Below are 20,189 nucleotides of genomic sequence, written 5' to 3'. Positions count from 1 at the left end.
GAATGTGACATTAAATTCAAATGAACCAATCAGAAATGCTGTGAAGTAAAACTGTACTTTCGCACACAAACACTTCATAATTTTGCTTTGCTGAATAACTACAATAATTACAGCAATATCAATGAAAGGGCAAAGAATCACAACATATAAAACATGATCAAAGAGGTATAAATCATTAATTCAAATGAAACACTGCAATTTCTAATATTGTAGATCTATGTCTTTGGTTTTAATGTTGTACTGCTCAACGGTAGACAGTTTCCACTCTTTCACAGCTTTTCTTAGGCTCAAAACCATATCACTTACAGAAGTCTGACTGGACCTACAAACCAGCTAACATGAGGTCTGGTTAGACCTACATACCAGCTAACATGAGGTCTGGTTAGACCTACATACCAGCTAACATGAGGTCTGGTTAGACCTACATACCAGCTAACATGAAGTCTGGTTAGACCTAGTACAACTACGTGAGGTCTGGTTAGACCTACATACCAGCTAACATGAGGTCTGGTTAGACCTACATACCAGCTAACATGAGGTCTGGTTAGACCTACATACCAGCTAACATGAGGTCTGGTTAGACCTACATACCAGCTAACATGAGGTCTGGTTTGACCTACATACCAGCTAACATGAGGTCTGGTTAGACCTGCATACCAGCTAACATGAGGTCTGGTTAGACCTACATACCAGCTAACATGAGGTGAAGGGATAAATGCCAACAACACAATAAATGTCAATGTTTCTTAGCTCCCAAATCACCATAGCAACTAGCAAATAAGCAAGTGTGGCACAGATTAATGCTGCTTGCATAGTTTGTATTGATATGAAGCTAAACCTCCCATCACCATGGCTACCGTCACAGATAAAGCAGAGCATTGTTGATGATGAAAACCATCGATATGAATGTCTTCCTTCTTGAAATAGACATGAAAATATTGTTCAACAAAACTTGTAAAATCAAAAATCATGTCTTTTTTCCCGAAGAAAAACTGTACTCCAAGACCTGCACATGCCAAAATCACCAGAGAACCCAACCATACTAATGTAACCATGCAAGATCATGATAGCTGTTTAAATCAGTTTAAATCCAAGCCAAGAAAATTGTCAATACTTAGAAACCTAAACAATTTGGACTTCTGTTGCTGCTAATTTGAGGTATAAACTGAGCAAATAATGCACAAACACAATGTTGAAATGTACTCACATGAGTAACTTACATGAAAATTATGGGGGAAATAAGAAAAATTATCAAGTGAATTGTATTATTTGTTACATTTATATTAGTAAAGAAAACCTTATAAATAAACAAATTAAAAGCTTTTCAAAATATACTAATCAGAGGTTTTCTGATTGCAACAAACGAAAGCAATTGCAGGAGGTTAGTTTCCATGGTAAGCACCCTTGACCTGTATTTGTTACAAAGTTGATTCTTTTATGCATAAATGACACTTTCAGATTCCAAAAATATTGCAGAAAAAAATTGGGAAAGTGGTAAAGCTAACTATGCGTATATTACTTCACACTGCATTAGTCAAAGAATGAAGCTATAAGCTATTGAAAACTATCGACAACAGGAAGATACATTTCATCATTGAAAGAGTATGATATTAGAATCTACATGGAAGATATTTTTTATTAGTTTGTCGAGGATTTTTCTGCAAAGTGGCATTAAGGTATCATGGTTGAAGAGCACAGATCACCTTAACAGTATTTTATCTTTACATTATTTCATGATTCACTAGAATCCAACAGTTAATACTATAAGGTGTAATATTGATGAATTTTCAAGACAATATCAAAACCTATGTGGAGTGTTCTCATGTCATGATTGACTTTCATCTATTAGAATTACTCTCCGTTTCTCTCCTAGACTTTGACCAATTAGAATTACTCTCTATTTCTCTCCTACACTTTGACCAATCAGAATTACTGTTTCTCTCTTAGAGTTTGTTGTTAGTTTGCAGAATAAAGCAGTTGCACATAGGACATCACAATGGAAGATGGCCATGCATGCAGTAATATGAAGGAAACGCCACAAAGTTTCTAATGATGGGTAAAATCTGTGACATGGCTATATATTCTATTGCTCTACAAATGCATTTGCTCTATAGTAGAAGTGTTAATATAGATCAAACTAAATATACTGGTACAAATATGGGAATTGAGTTAGAACAGCTTTTTCACCAATAATATTGAAGCCAGTTAGCATGATACTAAACCAGGGCCTTAGTGAGTTGTACTGTTTAAGATTGATCCTGCCAAGTCAGTAAGAATTGCATGGATTTCAGGGAACCCAGGACCCAACATTCAGGGTCAATTGTCACGCCAAGTGTAGATATAAACACCAGCCAAGTCCAGTCAAACACATGTTTGGGCAGTTTTTTCCAGGTTAGTTAATGGCATAGCATTAGAAAACTTTGGATAAACAATTCTGAGCAAATGTTGCAATATTTATTTTCAAAATCACTAACCATCATTAAAACTTCTGTGGCTATCACAGCAAAAGTCAGGTATTCTAAGCTAAGCTCAGCTCATGAATTTCAGCAAAGTGACTTGAAGTAGCAAACATGAATTTAATGCATACTAGTGGTATGGTACCTCCCAGCACTTCATCCTATCTTTTAAAATTTAGATTAAAGGGTGATTGTGTGTATATATACATGTACGTACGTTTCTCTAGGCACGGATAGAATGCTGTAATTTACGTGTCAAGGATAATTCCAATTGTATCAAGGTATAGCTTGAATCATGTATCATAGATGTTAATCAGTGAGTTTACACACAAGTATCAAGAATAACAAATACAGCTATTATTACATTTGTCACATTTTATAAACATTTTACAAAATCTGTACCGTGCTTAGTGTAGAGTAAGTTGTTAGATAAGTCAGCATTCAAGCCAAGAGAAGGTGTACACATGGTTTTGCAGCTTACTAGTAACAATGCATGTAATGCCTATGATGGTTTATGTGACAGGATGTAGGGCCATTATCGTGACAAATTCAGAATCTTCTGAATTTGACTTGATAACTCAATGACCATGAAAAATAGAAATCTGGATTATCACACCTGATTGATTTATATACCATTGGCTGCCTTTAAAAGAGAGAGTGAGATAAATGGTCAGTCTATTCAACTTTTTTTGAGATTTAATATTTATTAGTATTCCTTGATTAGTGATCAGCATTTATATGTGATCAGTGTTTATATTTAATAATTTTAATAAAGCTTGAGAGTACAATCGACTGGATGAGATGAGTACGTACATCATAACAACTGATTTTTGCATCGTTTTTTTTTTTAAGTATCTGTTTAAATTGTGCCGGAATTAGTATAAACATGTCACCTTCACCATTCCATTTAATCTTCAAGTTTTACACACACTAATTATTTTGCACACACTTTAATTGTGTGTTACCAATCTCAATGTCAGGCACATTGAGTAATCAATTGGTACTACAACCCTATACCAATCCAATAAATACTGCTGTATCTATGACTATCTGCTTTCAAATCAATCATCATTTTCTTACACAAGTTTATTTAGACTCATCACATATATCTAACTGTATTACAGATTGATCCAATCTTCTCCATGAACGTATATTATGCGCCTATGTATTTCTCACTATGGGTCTAAAATATAACAAGGCATTTCTGTGTGTGGGTGTGATAGACAGTAATGTATGTCTGAGTGTATGTGTGACATAATTACAGCAATGTATTTCATAGTGTTGGTTAGATAGATTGCAATGCATATCTTAGAGTGGCTATGACATATATTTTATATATATATATATATATATATATATATATATATATATATATATATATATATATATATATATATATATATATATATATATATATATATATATATATATATATATATAATATATATATATATATATATATATATATATATATATATATATATATATATATATATGACAGATTCATATATGAAGATGGGACAGGATTCAGAATAGAGGATGGGACAGGATTCAGAATGGAGGATGGGACAGGATTCAGAATGGAAGATGGGACAGGATTCAGAATGGAGGATGGGACAGGATTCAGAATGGATGATGGGACAGGATTCAGAATGGAGGATGGGACAGGATTCAGAATGGAGGATGGGACAGGATTCAGAATGGAGGATGGGACAGGATTCAGAATGGAGGATGGGACAGGATTCGAAAAGAGGATGGGACAGGATTCAGAATGGAGCAAGGGACAGGATACAGGATGGAAGATGGGACAGGATTCAGAATAGAGGATGAACAGGATTCAGAATGGAAGATGGGACAGGATTCAGAATGGAAGATGGGAGACGATTCAGAATGGAGGATGGGAGAGGATTCAGAAAGAAGATGGGACACGATTCAGAATGGAGGATGGGACAGGATTCAGAATAGAGGATGAGACAGGATTCAGAATGGAAGATGGGACAGGATTCAGAATGGAAGATGGGACAGGATTCAGAATGGAAGATGGGACAGGATTCAGAATGGAGGATGGGACAGGATTCAGAATGGAAGATGGGACAGGATTCAGAATGGAAGATGGGACAGGATTCAGAATGGAAGATGGGACAGGATTCAGAATGGAAGACGGGACAGGATTCAGAATGAAGGATGGGACAGAATAGAGGATGGAAGATGGGACAGGATTCAGAATAGAGGATGAGACAAGATTCAGAATAGAGGATGGGACTGGATTCAGAATGGAAGATGGGACAGGATTCAGAATGGAAGATGGGACAGGATTCAGAATGGAGGATGGGACAGGATTCAGAATGGAAGATGGGACAGGATTCAGAATGGAGGATGGGACAGGATTCAGAATAGAGGATGGGACAGGATTCAGAATGGAAGATGGGACAGGATTCAGAATGGAAGATTGGACGGATTCAGAATGGAGATGGACCGAATTCAGAATGAAGGATGGGACAGAATAGAGGATGGAAGATGGGACAAGATTCAGAATAGAGGATGAGACAAGATTCAGAATAGAGGATGGGACAAGATTCAGAATAGAGGATGGGACAGGATTCAGAATGGAAAATGGAATTGAGGAAGGGACAGGATTCAGGCCAAGCACGTAAAGGATTGGTTTCAAGGGAATGGAGTGAGAGTGAAGTTTTAACGAGTAAAGCACTATTTAACCACAAGAAATGGTTCCAAAGAAATGGATTGGGGACATGATTAAAGGGAACAATTTTGCAGCATTTACACTGAGACAGGGTTGGTAGCATTATTGGTAGCAAATTGAAAACTCTATGTGAATCAAAATTGAAATAATGAGCAAATTTACATCAATTATCATATATTTTTACACTACAATAGCTTTGGAAACTAGATGACTAGTGTACAGGAGATAGAACGGTGTAAATCCTGCATTGTCTATGTAACAATGGATTAATTTCAGCCATTGTATTTCACTCCTATCACTCATCTTTACTACATGTATGTGAATGTCTTACAGTTTGAAAATATCACTGGAAATAATTGCGCCTTCCCATTTACTGAGATCTTTATGGTGATGATATTGTTGATAAAGAATAGTTACAGAGGATTACTGCAAGATGGAAGGCTAATGCTAAATATGTATAGCAACCGGCATCAATTTAATACTGCTTGTTTACTGCAGAGGCATAGAGGAAAATAAAGAAAATAAATTGACTGTTCTCCTTCTTGGAATGTCTGAGCAAAAGGGTGCTTACCTGGGAAATTGGTAAACATTTTACGTTTGGAAGTTGGCTTGTCAGTGACTTGTTTCATGTTAGCTGGAGAGCCTTACATGCAAACAGAATGGAGTTATATCACTTAGTTACAGCACTGTTTCTAACACTGTCTTCGGAAGTCATCCTCTACAAGGTCAAAGTTCATCACAATCTGCCAAACATTCAAAGAGTCACTGGAATCCACCAAGAGTTCACAGGCCTTCTATGAAATTGGCAAACTGGTTACTAAAAACCTTGACCATCTCAGCATAGTAGTATATAATGATGAATATAATTTAACACAAAATAATGACTTACGATGAATGTTAATTAAAAAATATGACAAAATGAGAGATTAATAAAAAAAACGATGAAGTGGCTAGTACAATCATATTATTTTTCACTATTACTACTACTTTTTACACACAGAACTATCACCTTAAAATAGTTCACTATGTGGACCGATTACTATAAGAATGACTCCATCTCCAACAGGTCAAAAACTGTTAACCATAATAATAAATTGATACCTGAGAACAGACAATTGACCAAGGCTTGCCAACAGAGACCAGCATATTCATTTGATAAACTGTTTGACTTCATGACCAATTTTATACACCATAAATTTTGTTATCTCAGAACTCATACCAGAATATCAAAAGCTCCATGAAATCTTCATATTAAAAAGTTGAAATCTCTCAATTTCCAAACACAAAGACGTTTTGCTCTAATAGTTACACAAACAGTGCAAAGCAAGATAGAACAAATTGCTTGACAAAAACATTGTCTGCGATTAATACTTTCACAGTAAAATAATGCTTGGTTATGGTGAAGAAAGTCTACACTGAACATTCAAAACACAGAAAGACCTTCGTCATCACAAATTCCATATTCCCAGGATTTAAATTCGCCATTTTGCATGAGGGAAATTGTAACTTCACTGAATGGCAAAGAACATCGTTCAATAAATAATGTGGCTCATATCAAACTTAATCAAACAATGGTACAGCCCCCAAGTTTGTCAGAAAACTTATTTTCTTGGACAGGGGAACAAATTTTCAGGTGAGACTTTCAAAAGGACAACCATCTGAAGAATGAAATGGATGACTTAATTATTGAAAGACTGAGATTGCTGTCAGTAGTGTTGAGATAAAAAAGTGGCTGCTGAAATTGTCAATCAGTCAAAATGGTTGCCCCACTCAAAGGGAACAAATGGCTGTCTTGACAGTTGAAAGTTCAAAATAGCTGCCAAGATGGATGAATGCTCAAAATAGCTGAATATGTCAGACAATTTGCAACAAAAAACAGTGGCATAGTTCTTTACTTTGACATCAACAACTCATGTTGGATCAATGTTGCAGGAAAAATGTACACTTAAGTTGGTGCATTTTTTTTTCATCTTCAATAAATTTTCACTAGCAGTTTGTTCTATATTACAGCACTTGCAGGCAGTGTTTTTTTGAGGACCGTAACATCCTAGAAATAATATGAATTTATCAAGAAATATACAGAGTACTTAAGATCATACAAAAAAACAAATAATGGCCTTCAATACAGGTTAATAATAACCTGATATTAAACATCCATGATCATGGGGATGATGTCAAGTCTGACAGAACATCCTTGCCCAAATCTCACCAGGTTTTGAGATGGAAGACACATTTTTCAGCTTGTAACAACTTACACACATCATGATTTTGAAGACAGGGTATGTTATTACTTGATATAAGGTGATGATGATAGAAAATGCACCACAAGGATTTTCAAAATTTTCATGGCAGACAAATAAAGGTGCAGAAACTAAAGCAAATAATTATTTTATCTTGAAATTTGCACAAAGAATGAGTGACCAAGGCTTGCAGAGACTAACTGAAGGCTGAATCATGGTTTATGTGCTATATGCAGTAACATTATCAATATCTGTTGATGAAACGTGGTTTTAATATTTCAAATAACTGTGAATGAGACATGAATAGAGACCCTGTGTCTTCCAAGATATCATATGACAAAATGAGTTCTTAGTTACTCTACCAATCTTTACTCTAATTGACAAAAGATTACCATCATCTTACCAATATCTTATTATCAGACAAATGGTTAAGATATATCGCACCAATTCTTACTTTGTTTCTTACCAATTATCAATTACTACCTGACAAATGGTTTCCATATATCTTACCAATTCTGATTATCTGGCAGACCAGGTATATCTTGTCCCTCTTCAAATCTTTACTTCCAAGATCCTAAAGCAAACAAATAAATAGTGAATGTGAACATGGCAGTAATTAAAAGAAATGTTTATTGTTGTACCTTTGATACATTTCATATGTACTGTGTTGTACCATTGATATTTACATGCAAAATGTGTTGTACCATTGATACATTATATGTACACTCTATTGTACAATTGATAGATTACATATCGTGTTGTATCATTGATACATTATATGTACATTGTGTTGTACAATGGATACATTATATGTACACTCCATCGTACAATTGATAGATTACATATCGTGTTGTATCATTGATACATTATATGTACATTGTGTTGTACAATGGATACATTATATGTACACTCCATCGTACAATTGATAGATTATATATCGTGTTGTATCATTGATACATTATATGTACATTGTGTTGTATTATTGATAAATAATATGTACATTGTGTTGTACAATTGATACATTATATGTACACTCTATTGTACAATTGATAGATTACATATCGTGTTGTATCATTGATACATTATATGTACATTGTGTTGTATTATTGATAAATAATATGTACATTGTGTTGTACAATTGATACATTATATGTTCACAGTGCACTTAATTAGAGACGCATGGTTAACAACAATGTCAATGCCGCGCACTGGTTATTTCTCCACCGCTGTTTTATATACATATACACCATATGCTCATCCAATGAATAGCAAAGATCTCTCCGATGATTAAAAGGGCGAGTGGTGGTCATATTTGCCCTTCTTGTGCGTAAAAAATGCAGAAAAATCATGAACAGTAGAAACAGCGAACCATTATTCAAATGCGCCATTTTGAACTTTGACAGGTCAGAGGTCACAAAGGAAGGTAAATTTATGTGGGCCCTAATTCTGGTACCGGCAAGTGGGGATAAGTGCGGACGCGGACCAAATCTATTCCCAAAAGGACAATTATTTTGCGTCGGCCCAAATTTCAGTTGGGTTGCAAATGTGAACTAAGTATGTATATCGTGTTGTACTATTGATACATTATATGGACATTGTGTTGTACAATTGATACATTATATGTACACTCTATTGTACAATTGATACATTATATATCATGCTGTATCATTGATACATTATATGGACATTGTGTTGTATTATTGATAAATAATATGTACATTGTGTTGTACAATTGATACATTATATGTACACTCTATTGTACAATTGATACATTATATGTACATTGTGTTGTATTATTGATAAAAAATATGTACATTGTGTTGTACAATTGATACATTATATGTACACTCTATTGTACAATGGTTCTACTCCGGAATAAAAAGGACGCAATGCGTACACCGTTCTACATACTGAGTACGCCCAAATAATCACGTGATGCCGGTACAAACAAACCCACATGTGTACTGAACGCATATGGAAATACACGTACGTCTGTGCGCGTTTGCGCACATGGCTTTGTTTGTACCGTGGTCGATTCGAATTCCGGGTTTGGCCTATTGATAGATTGTATGCATATCATGTTGTACTATTGACAGAATATCAAGCATAAATTTACAGAAATGTGAAGGTATTTGTCTCATTTAACAGCAACAAGAATGTCTTTATATATCCAGCACATTCAACATTAGTTTAAAGCCGAAAGTAAATTATGTATGTTTACAGTAAAATGCCTTCAGGAAATACAGCAAGTTGATCTGGAACTTGTTTTTGTTTTCATTAGATTTAACAAATTCAATACAAAGGAAATTGGGTAAAAGCAGCAATTCTCAAAATGGCCCAACATGACAAACCTTGAAATGCCACATTAACTACTCTTGATCACCAAAGTCTATTTTTGTTGCCTTTATGAAATATTAAACCCCCATGCCAATTTTTCTCCAGATTTTTGCCAAAATTTTGAGAAAAATGAAATAAAATGTCCATTTGGTCCAAAATTATCCAAAAAAAAAATTTCATAAAATTTGGTGAAATGTTGCACTAAAATTTTGGCGGGAAAAAATTACAGCGCTCAAAGGGTTAAGAAATCAATTTCATAGCCAGTATAAAATAGAAATAACATATAATTAGCTCTAATATTGCAAAAGTTGTACTCTAAGTTTCAAATAATTTGATGTTGTATTGATGCTATTACAAAGTAAAGAATATATTAAATGCTGAGAGTGACACAATGATACATTAAAAATTAAAAATACTCACTGTGAAAACAACTTTACAATTTTCTAGCATGTCAAAATTGCTTGGAAGTCCTCTTGCTGGCCATCTCACAATGAAGTTATCACTGTATGAGAAAGATTCATTCATGTTAACACATTCTAAAAGATTTCACTAAATACTGTTCTGCTGTGTAAATGTTAACAATGCAGTCATTATACCTTCTGTAATTACATAAAGTAGCCTGGGTACAAAACAGCTTGGGAATATTTCTCATACAATTTTGTTCAGAAATCTTTACTAATGACTGGAGATGTTAAAGGGACCTCCACATATTTTATAAGCCTACAGACATTCAGGTGTAAGAGTATCTTAACTTCAAATCTTCATTTTTCATGAAGTACCACAACCTAATCACAAACCATGTTCTCACAAGTTTGAACTTGTCAATGACACAATCAATCTCTTTGAGTATGGCACTTGAAAATGCCCATTAACAGTATGATCTTCTTCAGTAAGATGTAAGTGTACAGCATACTTTCTAAATCCAACTTCATAAACAATAACTGAAAACAGATATGGCTTTTGAACATCACTCACTTCATTGCATTTTTGCTTTTGCATTAATACCCACCTGATGAACTTATTTTCTGTTGGGTCATAAAGACTCATCAGTAGCTCGGCATCAGAACCCACAAAACAGACAAAATTTTTCAGTTTAACCAGAAAACTGTAACTGTGGACGACAACTTGCTTCTTGGCTTTGAAAGGATCACTCTAGTAAAATTAAAGAGAACAATTTCTGTGTCAGTCTGAAAATTTGCAGAATATAATGCATGTCTGGTATCGGAACTTTACATTTTCCTGTCTCTAAGTACAAAAGAAATATGAATTACAACATATAAATTTTGGTTTACTCATCTTAAACAATGTAATACAGTAGCTTCAGATGATGAACAAAACAGGAACTATCACTTGTTTTCTACTTAAAAAATTGTCTGCTATTCATCAAAGGACATTACCTCTTAGGGTTGGTGACATATTCATTCACAGTTGATATTGTGCATTGATATCAATTTCAGATTGATTTAATATTCTAAATGTGGATAGTAACAGACATACATATTGGAGGTTTAGAGCTAATATAACATCTGGCTGCTCAAACACATGGAATATTGTACTGTACATGTGTGTTCAGCATGTAACAATAGTACAACCGACCCTTTAAATACAGTCCTACCAACCCTTTAAATACAGGTATTTCCCGGTTTCACTTGTCGAAGAGTACAAGAAATTGTAGCAGTCACACATGCTTGCTACCATGCAGTTCACCTGCTATCAACCTCCATGCTACAGGGAGTTGTCAGCACTCGCTCTTTGGTGCAACTACGTCTGAAGATTTTACAAAATGGTAAACTCATCGGTATTTCCACAAATGATACAAAGGCATACACTGCAAAGCTGTGTGGGTAAACAATTAGCAGTAGTAACCATCAGCAAGACAAAGCCTGCTACATGCACCTCAATAAATCACTTACCTCAACTCTCTGGATATTTTGTGTAGCAATTTCATGTTTTTTAAACACAGCTATTGCACTGTGCATTGATGGATCAATAATCCCTCCATCTTCATCTCGCACTACTAAATCTAAATCCAATATTCTGTCAAAAGAAAAACATTCAATAAGATTATAAACACATAGCCTACATTTTGTCTCATACTTTCCTTTACCCAGTACATGTATATACCTGTTGAAATGTCAGTACATGTCTCAGAGGTTTCCACGCAAAACTCTTTCATACAAGAGAAAGCCAATCCAGTGGTCCATAGTTCAGAACATACATTTATGTTGCAAGAACAGTGAATTTACTGTTATGGTTGTTAAGCAGGGCAGTTCATACAATCAGAGATATGATAGAACTGTACACATGATTACCAACTAGGCTAGGAACAATGAGGCTGGTACCAACCAGACTGGTACCAACCAGTCTAGGACCAAATATGGGTTATACCAACTATCTTATTACTAACTAATAGGCTAGTACTAACTAATCTGGTACCAAATAGGCTAGAGGACCACAAATGTACCAATGTTGAATTAAAGGTATACTGTCACCTGTTCCAATTTGACCACAGTTACTATGGAAAGAGAAAATCTAACCAATCACAGATTTTAAGCGGGTGGCTGCTTTTTTAAAAACAGCACCCTACGATGGGTATTTTGAATACCAAGGAACGCCCATTTGACCATATATTGGCATATTTAGATTACAGGTGACTGTATACCTTTAAATCAACTGTATCAATATTAAACAATGGTTTGTTTATCTATGTTGTAAATGTCCTAAACTAACCAATCACTAAAAGTTTGTAGAAAATGGATCACAACTCATGAAGAGCTACAACTTGGACTGTATAAGATTGTTTTTTTCTTGAGCTTGATCTTCACAAAGTAATGTGAAACACATTTTGACATCATCCATTTCCACTGATTGGTTGATTGTTATTTGTATAAATATGTATATTTAAACAAGCATGAAGTCTTATCTGTGGCATTCATGTAAATGTGACTGATACCTGTTTGTTATTAAAACATTTACCCTCTAATGCCAACTTAAAGACTGGGGACTTAAAACGAAGTTATAAAGTTCAGCTGAATGAGTTGTATGAGTGTAATCAGTGCTAATGTTGATGTATGTGTGTGAGTTTCATTTTAATTCCAGCTATGCGTATGGGTTGTGATTAAACAATTTTATAAGTTAAATTTGTTATCTACCCAACTATTTTAGGGTGGGAACATGGTTGTGTGGTTTTGTATGTCAAAATTCTCTGCACAGTGAATTTGTATCAATATTTGAATTCAATTGAAGTACTGTATTTCTGAGCTGACTGATCAATTCAAACACATATTTGGTATCTGAAGTGTCATACTAGTACTACTTGACTACTTCAAACTCTATCATGCTAACATTTCATGAATTTTCTCTTACCACTATCTGTATGTAATGTAAAGTCTATAGCCTAACTGATACAGTATGTCACATACCTGTTTCCGTAATCAATCTTTGACGTTACTCTTTGGATAATTTCCTTAAGTTCTTCTTCTGGTAACGTTCCTGACATAATCTGTCTTCTCAGATTCACTAAATCTAACATCATACCTTTGAGCATTTCGAAATTTTCTGTCATTCCATCCTGTGACGGAAGATATGGTTAAAGTACTCAAACCATTAGAATTTATTGATACATGTAGACAAGTGTTGCATTTATAGACAATGAAAATGCAACAAATGTGTATGAATGGATGAATGGATATTAATTATACTATGTACTGTCAAGTTGTATTGCACTTGTAAAATACATATGCAATGCCTAGATATATCTCATTTACTCTTGTACAAAGAAACACTGATCTGAGATGATGGTGTAGTTCACTAACATCTTGCTCTGTTACACTCAATGTGTTTAATGCTAGATAGTTACTCTTATTCTGTGGTGTTGCCAAGTGGTATACACACCTGGTTGTCATCTTTAGGTGGTTGGAAAGGCTATTTTTGCACCAATTCTTTTCTCAGTTAATGTCAAGTTTCAAGTGTTAGAATCAAGATATTTAGTTCAAATTTTCAGGATAACTCCCTTAGTTAATATTTTCTCCAAAGAATATAAAAATTGTATATTTGCAGCCATGATTTTGAAATATGACACCAGTAAATATTAAAATTTAATTTTTCATATTTTTTTTACATATTTGAATTTAATATAATTGGATAGTATTAATATTACCAAATTAGTTATAAATATGTTGACACTATTTATTGTAAGATTTGTACGGCAGGATTTGTAAATAAATTTGTTTTTATGATTTTACATGGGTTTATATATCAAAAAATTATTAAAATTCTTTCAAATTTCAAAATGTGATTTTTCAAAAAGTACTTTAAATACAGGAAAATTGTGCCTTACAAATCTTATCTGTAACCTTGTTAATAGGCTGTAAAAATTCCATGTCCATATCTCATTTCAAAGTTGGATTAAATTGGTATACAATTATGTAGGAAAACTGTTATTCTGTCAAAAATGTTGAAAACAAGCCACATTTGCACCCCTCTTTTGAAGTCATAGAGCAGTTTTTTTTGGTTAATCTCACTTTTGACACCTCTTTGACACTCAAAGAATCTAAAAATGCATTTACAATAGCAGTCACTCACTCTGAATGCCAGCACCACCTTGTCAAACTTTCCTGAAAAACAGCAAATAATGACTTTCCCTTTTCAAACATTTTATTAAAAGCTAGGGGACCTCTACCATAGTTAATACACTAAGGACTCCCCAGCTTCTTCTTATTTGGTCAGTTTTTCAGAAGTTTTAACAGGCTATAACTCTGCAATGCCTTTGTGCCCAAATGTCTAGTTTTTTTTATTCAACAGAGAATGTTGACTACTTTTATATTTTAATAGTTTTGTTGAAATTTATAACTGACGCTCTGCCTTTCCACCACCTTAACAACATCAGCAATGTTCAGAAATTAATAAGTGCAGTGGTTACCCTTTTCCTGATGAAGTGTGAAAATTCTTTTGGTTGATTGCAAAAATACAACTGCACTCATGTATCACATGGTTACAATTAAAACTACTGAATACAGAAAATGTTCTTATAAAGCTTTTAACAATATCAATATTACAGGGTTTTTCAAGGTGAAGATATTAAAGCGCAGTGGTCGTCGCGCTGCGCATGCTCCTGAGGGGTTATCTCATTTGAAAGAGGATTCAGACCTACCCAGCAATCAGGAGGTACAACAACGAAGTTTGCGTAGCACCGGTAGGCCTACACTAGCTAGCCGTTGGATCACTGCCATGACCATGCACAGGATCTCTCAATACGTCCCTACATGTAGCTGTGCAATTTCCCTGCCAAATGCCGCAAAAACCCATTCGTTTTGTTTTATTGTGTCCCTACCATTTGACTATTTCTTGCCACGTATTACTAGAAGAAGTAAGAAATGGTGATCAACAGTGGGTCGTGGGCCAAGTAGTCGTGGGGCCGCTACGTTGTGGGACCGGATTCTCTTATATCCATGTACGTCAACGCAGTGACCTTCTCCGTATCGAAGCAACAGCATCTCCCATGTTCCTGCTCTGGCTTGCCGATCATGGTCTTGAGGGTAATTTTGTGTTAGGTATTGTGCTTGTTGCTGGTCTACACACACACACACACAATATAATATATATATATTATATATATATATATATATAATATATATATAATATATATATATATATATATATATTATATATATATATATAATATATAGATATATATATATATATATATATATATATATATATATATATATATATATATATATATATATATATATATATATATATTATATATATATATAGTATGTCTTGAGTGTAATTTTTGTGTTAGGTATTGTGCTGTTGCTGGTCTACACACACACACACACACACAATATATATATATATATATATATATATATATATATATATATATATATATATATATATATATATATATATATATATATATATATAATATATATATATATATATATATATATATATATATATTATAATATATATATATATATATATATATATATATATATGCTTCGCTCATGGTATGTATTGCCGTTGGAGCACTCTGGTGAGTCATATTTCAATCCTCAACAATGTGTAACCGTACTCTCTGTGCCCAAGTTCAGAGGTTGCCATAAAGCCATTATGGTGATAACCGGGAGGGCACATTGTATACATTTTGTGTATTTCGCTCACTGCTTTAATAGTAGTTAGAGCACTCTGAGATTGTTGGGCAGCCTCTTGCGTTATATAAGGGGCGTTCACTGTTGGCACTATGCTTCGCTCATGGTATGTATTGCCGTTGGAGCACTCTGGTGAGTCCATATTTTCAATCCTCAACAATGTGTAACCGTACTCTCTGTGCCCAAGTTCAGAGGTTGCCATAAAGCCATTATGGTGATAACCGGGAGGGCACATTGTATACATTTTGTGTATTTCGCTCACTGCTTTAATAGTAGTTAGAGCACTCTGAGATTGTTGGGCAGCCTCTTGCGTAATATAAGGGGCGTTCACTGTTGGCACTATGCTTCGCTCATGGTATGTATTGCCGTTGGAGCATCTGGTGAGTCCATATTTTCAATCCTCAACAATGTGTAACCGAACTCTCTGTGCCCAAGTTCAGAGGTTGCCATAAAGCCATTATGGTGATAACCGGGAGGGCACATTGTATACATTCTAGTGATGTTTTACTGTACTGTACAACCAGCGTGACCGCACGTGATCAAACCCATTTGTTCACTGTGATTGCGTGCAGTAAACTCAGCGACATAATGTGCCGAGTGTAGTGTCTCAATGTTCGTAGCCTTACATGAGTTTATAAATAGAAATACACCACTGAAGTTCGTTTCCGATCTTAATATTTTACTATTGCATGATGATGTTGAGTCTTACAAAGGCGTTAACAAAGTGAGGGACCGCTCCCATCTCACTCAGATTGAAGTTGAGAAGACTTATGTTTACAAACATTTATGTTTATCAACAAAAAAATCGCGCACGCGCAGCGCGACGACCACTACGCTTTAATTTCAATGAATTTCAGAATTTCCTGAGCTTAACAGACTGACAACATATCATTGTATGACACTTACCACATAACACTGTTTCCAGATAAGTCCCCATTCTCTAAGTACAGAGGATAATTCAGATACGATAGGAAGCTCTAGAGGAGTTACACACTCATTCTTCTGTCTGCAAGACCAGTGACAAGTCAGAAACAATTATTAAGACAAATAATAAACATAATATTAATAATCTTATATTCTTCGCCTACCCCAGATCTACATTCATAAGTTACATACCACTGCTGTAGTAAGCTGTATTACTACAGATACAATACTGAATGTTTCAGTTTCAGTGATGATGATGTTACCACAGGTATTAATGATGACAATATTACAGTACTTGGCAGTTTTTTTAGTGAGGTACATGTACATTGACAGCAGTACATACAATATGTACAATACAATACATGTATGTACTTCCCTACTGATTCTGGTGGTAATTATCCTATCAGAGTGTAATGTGTACATTTTCCATCTTTTGAGTCTTACATATTCGAGTCCAATAATCTGCATGACCTCAGTCTTGTAAAGGAACTAAGAACTGATGCATTTGCCATAAAAGTGTCATTGTAAGTTTTTGCTAGGAGAAAATTACTATTTAATACATGTAGTACCACTCTGGCTTATCCCATAATATTTGGGATAGAGTTGAACAAATTCAGTATATAAGTACTGGAAATGTACTTGAATGATATCCCAGCGTGAGTCATTCAGACTTCATAAGTTCATTGCCAAAAGAAGAAGTCTGTCAAAGTTTTACTTTAGAAAGGTCAAGAGTAACTTACCCAGGATTTTCAACTTTTGCCTCCCTCAATAAAATATAACTCTTTGGAAATATACCCTACAGGAGGAGTGATACGAAGTTCAAAGTTAAATTGTAATCATTAAGACTGGTTCAAAGTATTTTCATGTGAAAGTCTACAATATGTCTTCCTTGAAAACTATACTGATCAAATAGATGTGTTCTGAGTGAGTAAGTTGTATCAATTATCAACATCACTGCTTATCATATACCCATGCCTGTATCACATTATCCTGGATATGCATGATACACGTCATTGGTTTTGGAATGTTCCAGAACTACATGTGAGATTTGATGATAAAATAATGTAAACAAACAAAATGGCTGCCACTCCCCATCCACAAAGCCATGTTGTCGATGTTAAAATTTGCAGGGCTTTGAGGAACAAGGATATTTCAGGTTGCTAATTATGGAAATAACATGTTGAGTTTGGTAATGTTTTCCCATGGTTTATCTGTCAAAGTTCTTTTAGACAAGCTCTGACAAATATTTCGCCATTTGCAAGGCATGGTCTACACCTCCGAACAGGTAATAGGTGCATGGTCTGACAGCAGTGTCGCACGTCTGACACCTGTTGACATGGCAACTCTCATTGTAAACAAACAACATGGCAGCCCATCTCAGTGCCATGTGACAATCAAGCGTGATCGAAATCAGGAGAGATTTAAAGCAGAGGACAGTGTTTGATCGGTAATGATTGTCACAGCATAGGGCACTTCAGAAAGTTCGGCCTGTGCGACGATGTTTGAATCCCAGTGTCATTCCTCTTAGATTTCATTGAGATATGGAGGATTCGTTGTGACGTCGTGCATGATGTTGACTTCTTTGTATAGTTTATGAATGAAGCCTGTCAATATTTATGTACAAGTAATACAAGTATAACCTCAAAATTTAAGGTTTTCCTGTCATTAGTAAAATTCTGGGCATGGGTATATGGTAAATTGGTTATTACCTATTATCACCTATTCCTTGCGTTGTATAAGCATTCGTGTCATTTGTGCTGCACCAGACACTCAATTTTGTCTCGTCTGACGCAGCACACATGGCACTCATGCTGATATGACACAGGGACAGGTGATATTAGGTTATAACCTCTAAATATCATTGCCTGAACAGTGTGTGCACCAAGCAGTATCACTGGCTAAACAGTGTGTAGCTAGTTTCTGGTCTCCAATATTGCTATTATGCTTATTGCTATTTTTTTTGCTCTCCAATATTGCTAATTGTTATTTTTCATCTCCAATATCGCTTATTGCTTATGGGTATTTTCTTCACTATGCATCATATTTTTCTTATGTATTTGTATTATTTACTTGTTATTGGTAATTGACTTTAAATTAAATGAGTTGAAGAGAATTTACTAACCATTACAGAAACCTCTTTATTAACCTTTTTTTCAAGTGCACCTTTCGATGCCTGAACCATTTCTATGTACAGTGCATTGTGTTTGAATTGGGTGTAATGACACTGTACTTGTTCCATAGGCTGTCTTCAGTAGCCCTGTTTGACTATACACAGTAAATAACCACACTATTCTGTCCACATGATACAAGACTCCAAGAATGAAGCAGTGCCACTATTATGAGAATTCTCTACAGATTGTATTCTGTTTCTATATTTAGTAACCATTTTAAAATCTGATTTCCATTTCCTTTACACAGACCAGATCAAGTACACAACTTACATATAACTGTTCATTCTGATTGAGGAAAACCACAGTGCATGTTTACATTCCTGATTCTCAGTATATGAATCAGTTACATCAAAGGAATTAAGGTTCCAAGACAAGAAATCAACCTTTCAAAGCTAACGATTCTCTATTGGTTAATAAGCTCAGAACCCCCGTAAATTATATATTTTCTGAAAGCATAGATATAGGGGAACATTTGTGTTACCATAGTGTCACCATTGTTTACATAACTATCACGTGATAGGTAATTTGCATAACCTTTCAAAAATCGGTTTTCCCTATGTTTGTTTCAATGCTTTGAGATATATGGCTGAAATTTGTGTGAGTGCAAGCTGTCCCAGGAATCTTTTAAAGTATGTCTCAGAATTTTCAAACCTTCTTAAACAAACAAAAAAAAAGACAATTAATTAATTAAAAAGACAGTTAATTTCTTTAAAATTGTGCTAAAAAAAAACTAAGCAAGATATAAAAAATCTGAGACAAACTTTAGAAGAACGTTGTGACAGCTTGTATTCCAGCAAGTTTGGGTCAGATATTTTGACGTATTGAGATAAAACATAGGGAAAACCAATCTTTGAAAGGTTATACAAATTGCCTGTCATGTGATAGTTTTGTAAACAATGGTGACACTGTGGTTACCAAATTGTTCTCCAATATCTAGGCTTTCAGAAAATGTACAATTTAGGGGAGTTCTGAGCTTATTAACCACCAGAGAATTGTTAGATTAAAAAGTCAATTTCTTGTCTTGGAACCTTAATAGAGAGATACCAAACTTGATGGTGATGGAATAATTAATACTGGCAAGTTCTTACATTTTCATATGACAGCGCCCTCTGTGGTAGGACTGAACACTCATGTGACACTACAGGAAATATTATTTTTCAACATTACCAAATCAAGGCTATTGAACATGTCAGCATTACTAT

At 34.7% G+C, this 20,189-nt stretch overlaps 1 protein-coding gene across 2 annotated transcripts in view; it reads right to left on the bottom strand.

Annotated features, from left to right (window-relative positions):
* LOC139119824 (dedicator of cytokinesis protein 1-like) overlaps positions 1 to 20,189 on the bottom strand; it is a 114,181-nt gene that overhangs the window by 70,251 nt on the left and 23,741 nt on the right. Inside the window, exons 4-12 of one of the 2 annotated variants that reach the window (XM_070683733.1) lie at positions 17,557 to 17,612; positions 16,799 to 16,898; positions 13,157 to 13,305; positions 11,648 to 11,771; positions 10,744 to 10,886; positions 10,155 to 10,236; positions 7,908 to 7,971; positions 5,729 to 5,800; positions 3,073 to 3,099 (exon numbers count right to left, since the gene is read on the bottom strand). In XM_070683733.1, the coding sequence (XP_070539834.1) occupies positions 3,073 to 3,099; positions 5,729 to 5,800; positions 7,908 to 7,971; positions 10,155 to 10,236; positions 10,744 to 10,886; positions 11,648 to 11,771; positions 13,157 to 13,305; positions 16,799 to 16,898; positions 17,557 to 17,612 (817 nt within the window). The remainder of the gene's footprint in view (positions 1 to 3,072; positions 3,100 to 5,728; positions 5,801 to 7,907; positions 7,972 to 10,154; positions 10,237 to 10,743; positions 10,887 to 11,647; positions 11,772 to 13,156; positions 13,306 to 16,798; positions 16,899 to 17,556; positions 17,613 to 20,189) is intronic. The other variant, XM_070683734.1, reaches the window with a different exon arrangement.

The sequence above is a fragment of the Ptychodera flava genome, chromosome 20 (genome assembly GCF_041260155.1).
Source record: "Ptychodera flava strain L36383 chromosome 20, AS_Pfla_20210202, whole genome shotgun sequence".
NCBI lineage: Eukaryota > Metazoa > Hemichordata > Enteropneusta > Ptychoderidae > Ptychodera > Ptychodera flava.
This window is presented reverse-complemented; position numbering and strand designations above follow the sequence as displayed.